An 18,022-nucleotide genomic window follows, 5' to 3' on the forward strand; every position below is an offset into this window, starting at 1 on the left:
GTGCACCATTAGGGACATTTCAACCCTTTCTTCCTCCTTTTTTGTAACCATATTATAGATGTCCATGGTGGCACGCCTCATTTGATGACACTGATTTTCTTGAAGATCTGTATGTGAGGGCCCTCATTCTCCTTGTTCAGGAGTAATTCTTGTGCAACTAGATACATGTTGGTCTTAGTGTATTTTTGGTGAGGTTACTCACCACTTTTTTTCTTTGGTCAGCACAGAAATATATGATAAAAAATAAAAAAAATGTATAAATAGAATTGTATATATTTTTTGATATAATCATTATAACAGTAAAGTCGAACTATTACTGAATTTGCCTTACCTATTCCCATGATATGTCTAGCTCAAATACACCTGAACAAAACATGCCTAACTTTAGTCTTAGCCGTGAGTTAGACTATAGACAAACAAGATGAAAAAACTATACAGACAGTGTATTCAGTAATGAGACATCTAACTCAGATATTCTATGTGGAGATTGGATGAATGATCTATATCAGTTGAAACAAATACTTATTAAACAATCAAAGACTTTTTGGAATAAAGTTACATTTGAAAACTATATTAAGCAGTCCATCACACCAAGGGGTCTAAGACCACGGGTATTCCCCTCTTTCGAATTAGCTTCTGACACGTTAAGAATGGAATGGGAAAAAACTCTTACAACCTGCTCTTTGAGCTTAATTACCATTTTGATTAAACACCATGAAATGCTACTGAATAAATATTCACAAGAAATTTCTACCCTGGGAAATAAACTGAAACAATTTTAAAGTTTGGAGAAATTTCAAAAAACTTATGACAAATACAGACAGGAGGAAGAAAACATTGAGAAAGATATCATCAGTAGAAAGAGAGGTAAATGGAACAATGTCAAGAGAAGAACACCAGATAGCCATTTAAATTACATTACATCTAACATTGAATCCTCTGAAAATGAATCTATACAAGAACAGATACCATTGCACCAACAACAGAGGAATTTATTAGGGTTTACCCCCAGAGAAACCAGGAATGCTATAGGATGAAATTCAAAAGGATTAGAAGGGGAAAGAAGAGGGAAAAGAAGTTTCAGGGAATGGCGGGAGGAACCAAGGGACCACCGTCGATACAGAAAATAGCCGATTCCGATTCCTTGAGGATCATTAATCTAACCGATGGAACCCTAACACCCCCTCAAATTAAGGTCCTTAATAAGGGATTATCCTTTTCACCCACACAATCTATCGATAGATTTGAAATGGAAAAATACATCAATCTCTTTGCCAGGAAGCTCTTATTAAAGAAGTTATTTACGATGAAAGGAAATAACACATCTACGAATATTGACCTCTCACAGAATGATTTGACAGCTGTTGCTATGTTGGAAGAGTTAGGGGGAACACAATCTTTTGAATCCAGTGTAACAAACCCTATAGAGAATCAAGGTAGTACCTTAAAGAAAAAATCTACATTCTCACCAGATATCTCAATCTGTCAACAAGTGAAGGGCTTTGTGGATTTGGTAAGCCAAGATCTTGATAGATTAGAAGTTCGAAAAACAATCAGAGATTGTGATTACAATTTGAACAGGGAAGAAAGATGGGCACTGAAGGAGATGCATAAATGGGAGGACACAGTAATTAAGCCCTCAGATAAGGGAGGTAACATTGTATTGTGGTCTCGGAATCAATATGTGGAAGAACTTAATAGACAACTTAATGATGAATCCTGCTATAGACACCTTGTTTTTAATCCCACCAATTATTTTTTGGATCTATATAATAATAAGATCATTGCAGAAGCCAAAATAAAGGGCATTATAACAAAAAGGGACCATGATTTCTTAATAACAGAAAATCCTAGGGTCCCGACCCTTTATTTGTTACCCAAGATGCACAAAAATGAGACTAAACCACCCGGAAGACCGATCGTCTCAGGGATTGGCAGCCTCACTGAAAATGCCAGTAAGTATCTGGATTCCCATTTAAGAAATCACGTTCTTCGTCTACCATAATTTATAAAGGATACACCGGATGTATTGAGTAAAATCCAAGATGTTTTTTTGAATGATGACACATGGCTGATTATGTGTGACGTGGAAAGTCTATACACGAGTATCAGCCGTGAACATAGGATTAAGGCAGTTAAATATTTTCTAAGCATGGATCAGGACAGTGACTTTAATAACTTTCTTATCTCACTATTACGATTCGTACTCACCAAAAACTACTTTGTATGTAATAATAACTTCTATCTCCAGGTAAGAGGTACTGCAATGGGGACCATATGTGCCCCCACATATGCTAACCTCTACCTGGGGTGGGAGTACGTTTTAACCAAGATTAACGAGACCTACACAAAACATGTAATTTTTTGGTTGAGGTATATTGATGACATCTATCATTTGGGAGGGAGAAGTGGAGTTATTTATGGAATTTTTAAATAAACTAAACTCCAACAACCTTAACTTAAAATTGACTTTTGATGCAAGTAAAGAGAAAATCAACTTTTTAGATGTTACATTGACTATCGAAATGATGGACATATATCCTTGGATGTATTTCGTAAAAAAACATCTACTAATAGTATACTACATAACACAAGTTCACATTTTCCTTCGGTTCTTAAGGGGTTACCTAATGGCAAATTCTTACGTATGAAGCGCAATTGTTCAGAAGATCAAACTCTTCGGATTAGATCAGAACAACTAAGTGAAAGATTAAAATTTCGTGGATATAGTAACAGGAGCATCAAAAGAGCCTACAAGGATACTAAAATTTATACTAGAGATCAACTTCTTATGCCGAAAATGAAGAAAAGAGAACAAGAGTATGTGAGATTTGTGGGGACTTTTTGCCATGAATGGAAATTTATACAATAAATTATACATAAACATCTTGATGTATTACATACTGATCAAGATTTGATGAAGATCCTTGGAGATAAAATCCAAATGAGCTGGAGACGCTCGAAGAATTTGAGGGACATTTTGGTTCACAGCCATTTGGAGACACCCAAGAAGCCCTTATATTTTAAAAAGGGCTCAAGAAAATGTGGAATTTGCAAAGCCTGCTCAGTTATGACAACCACAGAAACTTATTGTGATACATTTAAAAGAATTTGGCATGTTAAAGAACACATCGATTGTAATACAACAGCAGTGGTATACAATCTACGATGTCCATGTAAAAAACATTACATTGGCAAAACTATAAGACCCCTCAAAAAGAGGATTCTTGAACATCTTGGAAGCATAAGGAATGCCAAACGTGATCACTAACTATACAAACCTTTAACACCAATAGCCAGACATTTTTTGAGATTTCATGATGGCAATCCAGAAGGCCTTTTGGCCTTTGGAATGAAGAAAATTAACATCAATATTAGAGGGGGAGATGTGGATCGAGAATTATTAAATCAAGAAACTCTTCCTCATGGACACTCTAACACCTAGGGGCCTGAATGAAGGAAAATACCTACACAGCTTTTTTGGAGTAAAATTCAACTCAATAGTAGTTATGATGAAAACCATTAATATCCAATTATGTTAAGCCATTTAGATGATTTAAGATCATTATATAATTTTCTTAGATATATCTTATTATATCCATAATATTTATATTATACTTAGGTCACATATTATTATTATCTCACTTTTCACATCACTTTTTGAGACTATTGTCTCCTTACTAACATCACAAAAAAATATTTTCATACTTAATTTTTTTCACATTTTATTTATCTTATTTCTTTTATATTTTTTTATTTTTACACTATTTATTTGGAGACTGTACCTTAAAAAATATATATATTTTTTTATTTTTTTTACATATTTTTCACTTTTTACTCATTTATTGTCACATCACTATTAATCAATTAATCAATATGTAATAGTATTGAACACAGTTACAGGTATATGGCTTTTTACAATTATATAATTTTTGTCCTATTACATATATATGTCACTATTCTGATGGTATTACACTATAATATAATTATTTTTATCATAATCTGAGTAGTATATATTGGGTGAGATCAAAGATCTATATATCTAAATGAAAATGGATGGCAATCCGAGAATAGGTTATCTACTATTTAATCTGAATAGGCTATATTCAATACCCTGTATAGTGATCACGTGACCTTTAATAAACAATATTGCTATTTAATTCCACTGTAAGAACTTTGACTGTTTATATATAGAGGATCCGTCATCTCCAGGATTAATCCCATACATAATTTTATTTATTTTGGAGTCTAATTGTTGATACAGGAATTATATTAAATATAGATCGGGGCTTGATTACTATAGCCTGAATGCAATCTTGATATTCGAGCTTCCATTAGACTATCCTTGGTTGACATCACTGTCTCTCTGATGCAGCTATATCTGTCAATCAGCGATAATAAGGAGCCACTAACTTAGTGGTCATAAAGCAATAGGCCCGCTCATTTTGTGAATGCCTGGGATTGGCTAACCATGCTACTCGCGGGCATTTAGGGCTTTTTCAATGAGACATTCAGCTTACCTTGATAAAGCATGGAAGCGAAACACTGCGTCGGTTAGCGGCGCATGTTAATACCCCTCATGTCCTGAACTAAGCGATTATATTATGTGTTGCAGTGAAAGTCATATGTGATTATCCCGAGAGGGTTCTAAATATACATGACTCTTACTACCAATAGTTCTGTTATGCTTGAGAATAGCGACTAGTGTGGTGCAGTGTTCCCACAGCATCATACTGAGTGCTAGATTTGCATATCTCCCAGCACCATCTATATCTAAGCTAAAAGATTTGTGATATTGTGTTTAAAATGGGAGTTTTTTGCAAAAATATTTTGATATTACTTTTGGGTGATATCTCAGTCATACAAGGGTGATAGACAGCACTATAATAAGGGATTTATACATACATCACCATAATTATATTAGGGATTTATAAGAACTATTTCCTAATTAATAATCCCTGTATGTGTATTAAAAGATAGAATCACTCTGAATATATTTTGGGGACATTTTTCTGCCACAACTTCCTTATTGTGACAATTTTTTGGGGGGTATAAGTACGCACCTCTTTTTAAATCACAGATTTTATTTCTTACACACTTCTATATTTTCAATCAATTTTTGCTGTTTTTTTGTAATTAATTTGAACAATAAAAGTTATATTTTAATATTTACAGTCATGTGCACCATTAGGGACATTTCAACCCTTTCTTCCTCCTTTTTGGTATTCAAACAGCGAATCAGAGACGCTGTTAAAGGGCGTCATTGTACAAATCCAGGCAGCTGCGGAATTAGCATATTTTTTCAGAATTGCTGCCTACAGAATCGCAGTCGCAAAGGGATGTGCCTGCTCCCCTGCAGCGCGCCCTATGAGACACTCAATTTTAGGCATATTATGGTTCATACCTGAATGAATGTTTATGTAGATATATCTTATATTTCAATAAAACAAATTAACCAAAAACACATTATAAGCTCCAGATTAGAAAAAGAAAATCCTTCTGATAAGTGTGTAATCATTTGATAGCGTGTACAGTACTACTTAGGGACAACTCCGATGGCTGCCGATCGCGCAGGATCTGTACGGCAATTATGCCAATTGGTGTCTGCGACAAGGAATGCTGAGCAATAGCGTACATCTCTGAATCAGTCCCTTAGCCCCAGATGTTGGACAGGATGTAAATTTTGAGTGACCACCTCAAAAGGTTACATCCAGCTAGCTGGCTGACTAAGCTAAGTGACACAGTGGGCAGCACTAACATGTAGCAGTTCAGCTTCTAATTTCCAAAACGGATACAGAGTGTTATACAGTGCGGGTTGGATACAGTGTGTTATACAGTGCGGGTTGGATACAGTGTGTTATACAGTGTGGGTTGGATACACCAATAGTGCACTTACTGTGACAGCAGTGTCGGCAGAGCGTGGGTGCTGGCAGTGTCCTCAATGTGAGAATGCCAGTGGTGTCCTCAATGCGGAAGTGCCGGCGATGTTGGCAGTGTGGGGGTCCTGGCAGTGTCCTGAGTGCAGGAGTGCTGACAGTGTCGGCTGGGCAGGGATGCCCTCTGTGTGTGAGTAGCGACAGTGCAGGGACGCTAACGGCCAGAGCCATAACTAGTCTTTTTGGTGCCCTGTGCCAGAAAGAGCATTGGTGCCCCCCCATTTTTCAGTACTGTGCCAGTTCTGTCGGCAGTGCAGGGGTGGTGGTGGTGTCCTCAGTGTGGGAGTGCTGGCAGTGTTGGCAGTGTGGATTGCTGATGGTGTCCTCAGTACGTGGGGAGTGCGGGGGTGCTGGCAGTGTCCTCAGTGCAGGGTGTCAGCAAAGCAGGGGTGCCAGCAGTGTCCTCAATGCATGTGTGCTGACAGTGTCGGCAGTGCAGGGGTGCCAGTGGTGGCCTCAGTGTGAGAGTTCCGGCAGTGTCGGGTCGCTGACGGTGTCCTAAGTACATGGGGCAGCAGTGCAGAGGTGCTGGCAGTGTCCACAGTGCAAGGTGCCACCAGTGTCGGCAGAGCGGGGGTGACAGTGGTGTCCTCAGTGTGGGGGTACTGATGGTGTCGGCAGTGCATGGGTAATGGTGGTGTCTCAATGCAGGGTGCCAGCAGTGTCGGCAGCTGGGGGATGCTGCTAGTGGGGGTTAGCAGTAGGGGGTTCCAGCTGTGTTAGGCAAGGGGGGTGCTGGCAGTGTCAGGCAAGGGGGATGGGCGGGCGGCATCTGCCTAACTTCCTGTGCCCATATTCAGTGGGCTTAATGCTGATTGGCTGAGAGCCGTGACAGACGGTTCTCTCAACCAATAATCATTAAGGCCGCTCACTGCAGGCTTAACACTTTGCCTCGATTAGAGATCCAGGGCAGGCAGGGAGAGCCGAGCTGTGTCTCGGATCCCCCCGGATCCCAAAAATTCGGGTGGGTCCAGGCCCCGGAAAACCGGACCCGCTCATCTCTAATATATACAGGTGTTAATATTACAGAAGAGTTAGGTACACATCCAGGGGGTGAACAGCCCAGTTACTTATCCAGTGGTGACAGTTTGTTGAAAACAGAACAGCTACATCCGTACTCACTGTTGTACACACTCCTGGACAGTGCTTGAGCGGAGCAGGGTTTTATACAGCTCGCCAGCCCATGAGTGTATGCTGGTTGAGGGTTGTGGTGCAGGAAGCTGGAGCAGCGCTGTGGGTGGCGGCAATTCCAAGTATTTATATGGAGCCAAGTAGGAGACATCCATCTCCCAGCCTGGCACTTTAGAGCAACTCAGCAGGGACTGCAGAGAGGTCAGTATAGCCATATATGGGTGCAGGGTTTGCGGTGTGGGACCCCTTGGACCCAAAGACCTGGGTGCACCCATTATAGATACAACATTGGGCCCAATTCACCAAATGAAAGTGGAGTGCGCTAATGTGCTGCCCCTCAATTAGAAGCTTCTTTGCCAAGATGGCTGTTCAGCACTCCTGCAACGCTATCTGCATCTAGTATACACTCACCGGCTGCTGAGCTGTATGACACCTTGCTCTGCACAAGCTCCGCTCCATCCTGATCAGAGTGTGTATAACAGTGAGTACGGCTGTACACTATATATCATCAATAAACCAGTCTACTGGTTATCATCTGGGCTGTTCATAGCTGTGAGGCATCTGCTGGGGTGTACAAGTCTATATACACATATTTCCAATGCTATTTACTAAAAGGCAGTGACAATATGGTGCCCCCTCCCCGATAGATGTGCCCATGGGACAGAACGGTTGCAGAACAGGGAGAGACTGAGGGGGTGATTCAGACCCGCTCACTAGGCTGCGTTCGCTCGCAGCTGGCCGATTTTTGCTAACTGCACATACGTATACATCACAGTGCGCAAACCAGTCACTGCGATAAAGAAGCGATCGCACGCCAGCCTTATTCTGCTCGTTAGTGTGAGTGACAGAAAATGCCATTTGTGGGTGGTGACAGGGTATGGTCCATGAAAACGGGGGAGTGGATGTGTGAATACAGGCGTGCCTCTGCATTCTAATGGCATTTAATAGGCGTGCATAATTAACATGGAGCGTCATTGTACACATCACCTGGTTGTAGTTCACACTGCAGCGATCACAGTACTTGCGGAAGGGTAGGGTCAACCACAAGTGCTGCGAGCGGCTCCGATGGTTCTCGATGTTACTGGTCACATACAGTTCCTGGAGATGACGTGTGCTGCGAGGGGAAGGGGGCGTCATTAGACTGGCTTGTGATCGCACTGCCGTCCCACGCTAAGACAGTGCGCGTACTAATGCCTTACCGTGCGATCGCAGCCTATGCATATATTAGCAGTAGAGCAGCTGCGTGCGAAAGCATCTAGCGAGCGGGTCTGATTCGAGTGCTGAGACCTCTGTATGGAGTATACAGCTCATGTACACGGGCGAGAGAACGGCCACCCGCATTGTTATGTTACGGAATCTATTGGCTAGGAGCGTGTGTTTGAGGATCACTAATAGTGCGAATCACTAGAGTCCTATTAGGATTAATCAGAGAGTTAAATAAACTTTCATTGTTAATATTACACTAAAAAATCAATAGTAATTGTCCCTTAGTCACCTCTGCTGCGGCATTTGGACGGGATTGTTCTTGCGCTTTATCTCCCTGATTGCGGTGCAGCCTCACACTCCACATTTGTACATTTCCTAACCCTTCGTAGTACAGGTTCCCCCCGTTACCCTAATCATGTCCGCTGAGTCAGGTTGGGGTTCCCTGGGGTTGACCCCTACATTATCTGACAAGCAATGGTGACCGAGAACAACCATTAGTATTATACACAAGTGGGCACAGCGGATAGACGCAACAATAATAGAGGCAAAGGATGCCAGGGATGGTACCGGAGCCAGGTAATGGAGAGGGGCACATGGTGGTCTGCAGCGCGAAAACCTGGGGGCAGCGTGTGACTCGTCACCCATTTTGTCACCTTAGGAGGTACGCTGACCAGTCGGGAAGCGTGGCCATGCGGGGGGGGGGGGGGGAGGGAGCGGGCAGTGGGTAGATAAGGAGCAGCAGGAGGAAGAGGGGAGTCAGTAATCACTAGCAGCAATTCCTCGCCACCTACCCCCTGTTAGTCCGTCATTACGTGTAGCAGGTAGAGATGGCTAGTGAGTGAGGGTCTCATCACAATGACTCGATCATTCAGATGTTCAAATTATTGGAGTCACCCACCTCAGTCTCTAGCTTCTCTGTCACCCGGGGTGTGTGTGCACTGATCAGGGCGGATCAGCAGCGCAGAGGGCGGAACTGTCAGCGACTCACTAGGGGTTGCCGGGCTCAGCTCAGCGGTTGTGCACTGACTCAGGAGAGTCAGTGCAGTAGAATGGTTCAGAAGCGCGAGGCTGTGGGGGGGGGGGTGGAGCTATCAGCGAATCACTCAGAGTCGCCACCACCCCTGCTTCCTACAGCCCTGTAGAATCTAAAGAGCCGTGTCCCAAGACATGTGGCTCATCTCAGTACTGCGAGTCGCTCTGCCCATCCCTAGCAGGGTGAAGTAATACTATATATTTAGTGTGGTCACGTGGAGGATAGTTTTCCATGTTTCATTTAAGGGTATGTGTCAAAATGTTTTGGTGATGGTTATTTTTCTTTGAAAAAAAAAAAGTATATAAATAAGTTCCTGAGGAAGCCGCGGATTGTATGTGAGGCGGAGAAACGCATAGAGACATTCTGGCTAATCTACTGACCGGTCAATACTGACTTCAAATACCCCTGGTCTGAGACTGAAAAGCCTGATATTCGGGACGGCAGAGACAGCGAGCTCTTAAACCAATGATTAAATCGTCCACCTGCCTGAACGAAATAGCATAGCGCTGTATGAGCAGCTACAGTAAGAACAGGCAGACGGCTCATTACATCAGCCACACCCGGAGTAATCGCTGAGAAATAAATGACATTTCATACTACCACCTGAGCTCCATATTTATCAGATATCTTTTTCTCTCCCTGTCAGAGCGACATAAAGATTTAGGGCCTCATTCAGAGGCGGTCGGAGGATGCAAGCGGTCGCTCAGAAACTGGGCGGCCGCTTCCATCTTGACCGCCCGCCTCTGTTGCGGTCATTAGGCTGTGGGTTTACACCCACAGCTCTAACGACCGCTAGGGTGATGGTCGTGATGGTCATAGACCATCGCGACCATCGGGGCTTACGACGAGACCCTAGGGTAGGGTCTCACTTGTCGTAAGCTCCGGAGAGCTTCTGGCTCTGTCAGAGCCGGAAGCTCTCCACTGACATCACTAGTGATGTCAGTGGGGCCTCCCCCAAGCGGCAGGCGTTTCCATGGGAACGTCTCCGTTTGGGCTGCCACCCCCCCCCGGCCAGCCTTCCTGTCAATCAACATCGAAAGCTCGCCCCCTTTGGAAAGAGACCCGCTACGACAGGCGCTATCGGTCGTAGCGGGTCTCACGCATGCGCACGAAGGAGCCGGCTCCCTCGTGCGCATGCACACTGGACAAACATCGAGGCGGCCGTGCGGTCGTAGACCGTACGGCCACCTCTGAATGAAGCCCTTAATCTTTGTATCACCATGTTGCCATTTGGATTAAACAATGACAACTGGATACAATTGTCTACATCTGCATATATTTGTTTACACCCCCTTTCTGCTGTATATCTTACTGATATTTATTTGTTTGTATGTTATTGGATATTTTATATCAAATATTTGTATCTGAGATTGTGTTTTGTATTTTGTTCTTTTTGTCAATCTGTCAATAAAAAAATGTATGAAAAAAAACAACTGTCTACATCTATAGATACAGATTTCTTTGTGTTTGGCATCAGATAAAATGCAGGACTTTGCCTCCATTGGACCATTAGACATTTGTCATTTTGGTTTCAGACTCAGAGGGGGGGGGTATGGTTATAGATTGTAATTATTGTATTCATGTATGTGCATAATATATTTGTAATAATTTTTTATTGATTAAAATCATTAATCTGACGGCGCCTTGGAACAATTTTCCTTTTGTTTTCCTATTTAGTGCAGGCAAATGTCAACGTGGGTAAAGTGGTATGTGGGCATTTTATAAAATGTCACAGTCAGTGTGAGCAGTGTGGGGAATGTGGTGAGCAAGGTGTGGTATGAAATGTTACATAGGGGGGCTTCAGGCGGCCAGGCATACAGTATTCACCAGGCCACACGCCTGGCTCCAGCTTGAGACGGTTGGGCCACATGGGCTGTGTACCTAGTGAGGGTGGCATCTGCATGGTACGTGGTCCCCGGGTGGTATAGGGGGCGGCTGTTGTGTGCCTGCTAGTTTGGGCTGAGCACGCCCCCCCCCCCCCCATTCGGTATGGAGGAGGGGACGGGATGCGGTGTGCCTACAAGGTTGGGCTGAGCCAACATACTACCTACAGGCATACAGGGGGGAGGGGTGGGATGTGACATGAATACTCAGTTGGTCTGAACTAGGGGTGAGCGGGTTCGGTTTTACTCGGTTCTTATCGCCACTTTACCGCAAATTCGGCTCGATTTTATTCGCTATCCAAAACACGTGTTCGGCGATAGCCAATAAAAAGATCCGAGTAAAACCGAACCCGCTCACCCCTAGTCTGAACCCACCCCCCCCACACTTCACATGGTGCACACATGGTTAACAAAGAGCCTTGCTTGGCGATTCTTTCCTCGCCCTGCGACATATGACGATATGATTTGGTTATGTGCATAATAAAGCTCTGACCCATTGTGCCCAATGTTTGTGCTGATTCAGTTATTGGGTAAGCGCTGGGTGAAAAAGGGATCGCAGGATAGTCAGTCTTTCCCCCTTATTACCCATGTCCAACATCGGTCAGATATTATGGGGCTTATTCATCAGCACTTAGGACCTCATTCAGAGTCGGTCACTGCGGCTGCACGGTCGTAAGGGAAAAGGTGCCGGATATGCAAATTAAGCGCTCGCAAGTTGCGTCGTTAAGATGGGATCGTTAGCTGGACGAGCGAGGGGAGGATGCGGCCGTAAGACTAAAAATACGCCCCCTTCTCGTTCGCAATACACGTCATCTCCGGCCATATAAGGATTAATCGAGACCATCAGGAACCATCGGAGCTGGTCGTAGAGCTTAAGGTTGACCATACCCTCTCTTAAGCTCTACGATCAGGTCTGTGTACAAACCTCCCATGTCACATGTGCCATGACACTACTTTGTTAATTATGCACTCCCATAAAACGCCGTTCGCATAATTAGGCACGCCTGCATTCGGATCTCCACTCCCCCGTTTTCAAGCACCTTCCCCTGTTACCACCCACAAACGCCTCATCCTGTCACTCAAACTAACGACCTGGCTGTGTTCAAGGAGAGAGAAATTTCTGATCGTAACAGCTAGTTTGCGCACGCGCATTGCGAATTTTACGCATGTGCAGTTTAGCGAACATCGGTGGCGTACGACCGTAACGATCGACTCTGAATGAGGTCCTTAGTTTCTACAAAACAAACATCATCACCTGCAATATTAGAAATGAAGTTATGGGGCCATTCATCGAGAAGGTGAAATAGGGGGATCCTATTCTATCTCTCTGCCCCGTCCGGCTCCTTCCGGGATCTTGTGCGCAGGACATGCATGCGCATTTGTCTCACTGCTCCGATGTGCACAATAAAATGGAGTCTGGATTGTGCCCTCTTACACAATACATATACTAAGCACAGGCTGTGTGGGGGGCTGCCAGTCATAGCAGGAGGGGCTTCTCTAGCAGAGCATGCACAGAATGACTGACATCCTTTGCAGCCTTGCTTTGCAGGAACGCTCTGTGTGAGTGGGTGGATTCTTACACCGAGGTAGCACTAGTGACATCACAGCAGCTGAAGTGACTGCATTCCCAGCATTTACACCTGCATCACATTACTAAAGATATAACGCAGTGGGAGGTAACGCATTGCCGCAGTGCTGGTATCTCGGGGTAACATTTACCTTTATGATTCAAATTAACTATAAATGTGACCTCAGCGATCCTATAAGTGTAATAGTGCCCTAATATGATGACTAGGTACGATGTAACCATTCTGTGACTGGGGTAATGGGGTACAGTATGTATGATGTAACCATTCTGTGACTTGGGTAATGGGGTACAGTATGTACGATGTAACCATTCTGTGACTGGGGTAATGGGGTACAGTATGTACGATGTAACCATTCTGTGACTGAGGTAATGGGGTACAGTATGTACGATGTAACCATTCTGTGACTGAGGTAATGGGGTACAGTATGTACGATGTAACCATTCTGTGACTGAGGTAATTGGTTACATCAGACATACTGTACCCCATTACCTCAGTCACAGAATGGTTACATCGTACATACTGTACCCCATTACCTCAGTCACAGAATGGTTACATCGTACATACTGTACCCCATTACCCCAGTCACAGAATGGTTACATCAGACATACTGTACCCCTTCTGTGACTGGGGTAATGGGGTACAGTATGTACCATGTAATCATTCTGTGACTGGGGTAATGGGGTACAGTATGTACGATGTAACCATTCTGTGACTGGGGTAATGGGGTACAGTATGTACCATGTAACCATTCTGTGATTGGGGTAATGGGGTACAGTATGTACGATGTAACCATTCTGTGACTGGGGTAACGGGGTACAGTATGTACGATGTAACCATTCTGTGACAGGGGTAATGGGGTACAGTATGTACGATGTAACCATTCTGTGACTGGGGTAACGGGGTACAGTATGTACGATGTAACCATTCTGTGACTGGGGTAATGGGGTACAGTATGTATGATGTAACCATTCTGTGATTGGGGTAACGGGGTATTGGGGGTAGTGACGTTACCTTCAGAGGGGAGCAGCATTGGGCCTTCTTAGTGGAATCAGAGACGGCTCCATCTTGCGGGGATAAGCTGGGATGTGAGCTCTTCAGCTCACTGCAGTCTTTCTCCACAGCCATGACGCAGGATTAGTCTAAGAGTCAACATTAAATGTTACCAAAGGGCGACTTAGATTACTACGAGCATCGCTTGAAATGTGGGAGAGAATATACATGACTTTTTTATAAACTATCATAATAAGGTCATTATTTGGAATATAAATGACGCATTTTGTCCCTTGTATTGATGGTTATTTTCTCTTTCGTTTAAGGTGCAGTTGTGAGAAATATAAGGAAATAGTGTCAGTAATTAGTGTGAACGCAGCTGTGTTCTATAAGCGGAATACACACGCACTCATATGACCAGTCTGTGGCTTTTCATCTAACTGGTCTCTTATTGGTGCATAGTGGAGATAGTGAAGAAAAGGCCGATTCAGAGACAAGACATCGGTAAAGTGCGTCGTTCTGACGTGTTTGTGCCAGTACATCCAAAATCAGGAGATTCCCCAGTTATCCCCGGTCTGTCACTGCGTACAAACATCGGCTGGTGCAGTGGTCACCAACCTTAATTGGGGTGTGAGGTACTGAAGACAAATGAAATGAGCTAATTATCGGTCACTTAATGAAAAAAATGTTTAATAGAAAAACAACAATGAATTTAATTGGTACAGCGATATCGTTCATTGTGCAGATCATCCCGTGTGTACCCAGCATTACAGCGATATCGTTCATTGTGCAGATCGTCCCGCGTGTACCCAGCATTACAGCGATATTGTTCATTGTGCAGATCGTCCCGCGTGTACCCAGCATTACAGCGATAACGTTCGTTGTGCAGATCGTCCCGCGTGTACCCAGCATTACAGCGATATCGTTCATTGTGCAGATCGTCCCGCGTGTACCCAGCATTACAGCGATATCGTTCGTTGTGCAGATCATCCCGCGTGTACCCAGCATTACAGCGATATCGTTCGTTGTGCAGATCGTCCCGTGTGTACCCAGCATTACAGTGATATTGTTACAATTTGTAAAGTCTAAGCACAGACACATATCACTGCTAATTACCGGCTCCAAGGCGCTGCTGTGTGATGTTCCGGGAGGGCTGCGGAGGAGTCACTAGCGGCGTTTGTCACATATTGTGCCACTCCACCGTGGCGTAGACGTTGGTTGGTACCACAGGGAAGCACGTCAGGTGATCATAGCGGCTTTGGCAATCACTTGACTTGTCTCTCTATAACGTAGAGGGCGTCATTACATCGGCGTGCAATCACTGCCATCTCTCTATAACGTAGAGGGCGTCATTACATCGGCGTGCAATCACTGTGCCATCTCTCTATAACGTAGAGGGCGTCATTACATCGGCGTGCAATCACTGTGCCATCTCTCTGTAAGACGTAGAGGGCGTCCTTAAGCCTGGCCGTGCAGTAGCGGAATTTGCATACCCGGCCCCTGATGGCTGCGAAAGTGCGCTGCATCTGAATCCCCCCCTGACTTTGAGAACCACTGATCTAGTGTGTACCTGGCTTTCCTGAGCGCAGACTCATCACCTGTGATTATCTGCCAATAATGGCGTCACACACATGCGCAGCCAGTCACATAGAAAAAGATCCTTATCGGTCTTTTGAAATGAGAGAATCTCCATGTGTGTTGTTGGCTGCAGAGTGTAGGAAACGCGTGGGGCTCTCGGTGTCTCTCATGGAGGTGGCGGTTTTGCATTTGGTGGTGATACAGTAATTGCAGGATATTTGTTAGTAATGAGATGGGGGAATAGGTCATCTCTGCGTTTACCTCTGTTGTGTAATATTTGTTATATAGGAATCGTGTCTTAGTGCAGCCTCCCAGCTATTGATCTGCCATGACACAGCTTTTCCTATATATATATATATATATATATATATATATATATATATATATATATACATACATACATACATACACACACACATACACACACACACAGCATTCCAATATACACACACACACACCCTGATTCAGAGCTGCTCGCTAGTGCTGTGCGCCCACAAGCAGCCCGATGGCATGCGTACGCTTTATTCTGTGCGTGCGCAAACTACTCTGATCACAACCCGCTCGCTCGCCCAGCAAAATCAGCCCAGTGAAATGAGTGACAGGAGAGACAGTTTGCGGGTGGTAACAGGGGCAGGGCAATAATAACGGGGGAGTGGAGGTGCCTAGGTGTTTCCACGCCGTTTTTAAGGTGTGCATAATTAACAAGGAGCGTCATAGTACACTTCACATGCCTGGTTTTTACACTGAAGTCCTCGCGGTAGGTTAAGGCAACCACAAGCGCTGCTATCGTATCCGATGGTGCTCGATGTACCAATGTCTTAAAACACTTCCTGGAGATGACGTGAGCTAGTGGGCGTCTCTACATTCGCTAATGGGTGTCTGCATACACAGAGTGATCGCTCGCACAGCCAAAGTGGGTGTGCTTATGCCTTGGCGAGCGAGTGCTTCCCATGGCGTCACGTTGACAAATTTGCATACGCTGGATGCGAGCAATCGCATCTAGCAAGCGGTTCTGAATCAAGTCCAGTGTTCCCTATATATATATATATATATATATATATATATATATATATATATATACACACACACACATATATATACACACATACATACACACACACACACACACACACACACACATTACCTATACACACACACACACGTTACCTATACACACACACTTACCTATATATACCACCAAACAACGGCCTGGCGCTAATAAACTACAATTGAATAACAGACCACAGCTTCAAACACCTATAGGTCTGTGTAACCCCAATAAAAGATCACCTGCTGATGATCCCAAACACAGATAATACACCGATGGTGTTGCGCTAATTGGATTTGTAATTACAAATAAATACTTAACGTGGCAGAAATGAATTCAAGACACCAAATAAATTTACCATGAATTTAATAAATACACAATAAGCATATCAGCAATGGTGTACAAATGACATCTAACAATCACCTTAATATTGTAAAAGTCTGTACAGACTATCATATATTACCATGGAACCTCTTGATTCCTAATAGAAACCGGCATAACTGACAGGTTTAATATGGGCAACACATGACCGCCTGGTTATCTCTCACCGTCTTGAATCCAGCCAGCGGGCACCGTCACCGCAATGTGTAGCGCTTATGGCTCTCCGTGGATATAAACGGGTGTCCAGGGTCAGCAAAACGACTGTCACTTGATGAAAACCCTCTAACTAGTTTCGCTTCCACTACATGAAGCTTAATCAAAGAGCATGAATGGGGTAAAGTATATTCTCCCCCCTTATATACAGCTTCCTTTTTCCTGATAGGATACAATGTTACTTAATCAGTCTCCACATGATGCCACTGTTCTGATTGTCATTCTTAACACATGTAAAACCATTTTCTAACACAGAAAATAAAATCAACTCTTCACTTGGTGTCTTGAAAACTCAAATGTACATAAATAAATACTCACAATGTATCTTTAAATCATTGAAGCAACATATCAATTAAAAAGAAAAAAATATAAGAGATCTTACCATATAATATAATAAAAATTAATCAGTGTTAAAAATTAATTAAACCAACATTCCTATTTTAAATTATTATCTTGGTCACCTATGGGATTTGAACTTATACCCTCCTATGTTTCTGGTTCCCAAACCTTTTCTCATGCTCCACACCACTGGAGCTCACAATCAAACTACAATCATAGTAAATACAAGACTTGTGGATAGTTACATTGACTCCCACGACAAAGATAAATAAATTATACCCATAACCCTTCTAACCAACTATATTTTGCATGTATATGTACATACCTAATCTCATAGTCCATACAACCATACCCGATGGACCACAAAAATCTAATAAAATCCATATACTAAAATCTACAGGATGTAAATACTATGTACCTCAGTCCCTATTTGTAATGAACCTAAGTGATGCGAACTTGCATCAATGTTTGTAGCTACTTCTCGAACCATTTCTCACACTCCGTACCACTGAGCTCTCAAGCTGACCATACTACTTTGATTAATACAAGAATGTAGATAAATGGTGACATTATCTATTCCTAGAGGGGTGGGACAGACTATTCCTATCTCACTCCAACCAGCTGTAACTAAGTGGAGGTGGCTAAATACTACACTACTCTAGATACCCAGAACACCCCTCTACTGAACCTCTAAA

At 43.5% G+C, this 18,022-nt stretch overlaps 1 protein-coding gene across 2 annotated transcripts in view; it reads right to left on the reverse strand.

Moving 5' to 3' along the window:
- LOC148535424 (solute carrier organic anion transporter family member 1C1-like) overlaps nt 1–17,071 on the reverse strand; it is a 55,943-nt gene extending 38,872 nt beyond the window's left edge. Inside the window, exons 1-2 of one of the 2 annotated variants that reach the window (XM_088462663.1) lie at nt 16,943–17,071; nt 13,790–13,917 (exon numbers count right to left, since the gene is read on the reverse strand). In XM_088462663.1, the coding sequence (XP_088318789.1) occupies nt 13,790–13,903 (114 nt within the window). In that variant the 5' untranslated portion in view covers nt 13,904–13,917; nt 16,943–17,071. The remainder of the gene's footprint in view (nt 1–13,789; nt 13,918–16,942) is intronic. The other variant, XM_088462664.1, reaches the window with a different exon arrangement.
- Nucleotides 17,072–18,022: the final 951 nt, after the last annotated feature.

Source organism: Taudactylus pleione, unplaced genomic scaffold (genome assembly GCF_031769625.1).
Source record: "Taudactylus pleione unplaced genomic scaffold, aTauple2 ptg000052l, whole genome shotgun sequence".
In the NCBI taxonomy this organism is placed as follows: Eukaryota; Metazoa; Chordata; class Amphibia; order Anura; family Myobatrachidae; genus Taudactylus; species Taudactylus pleione.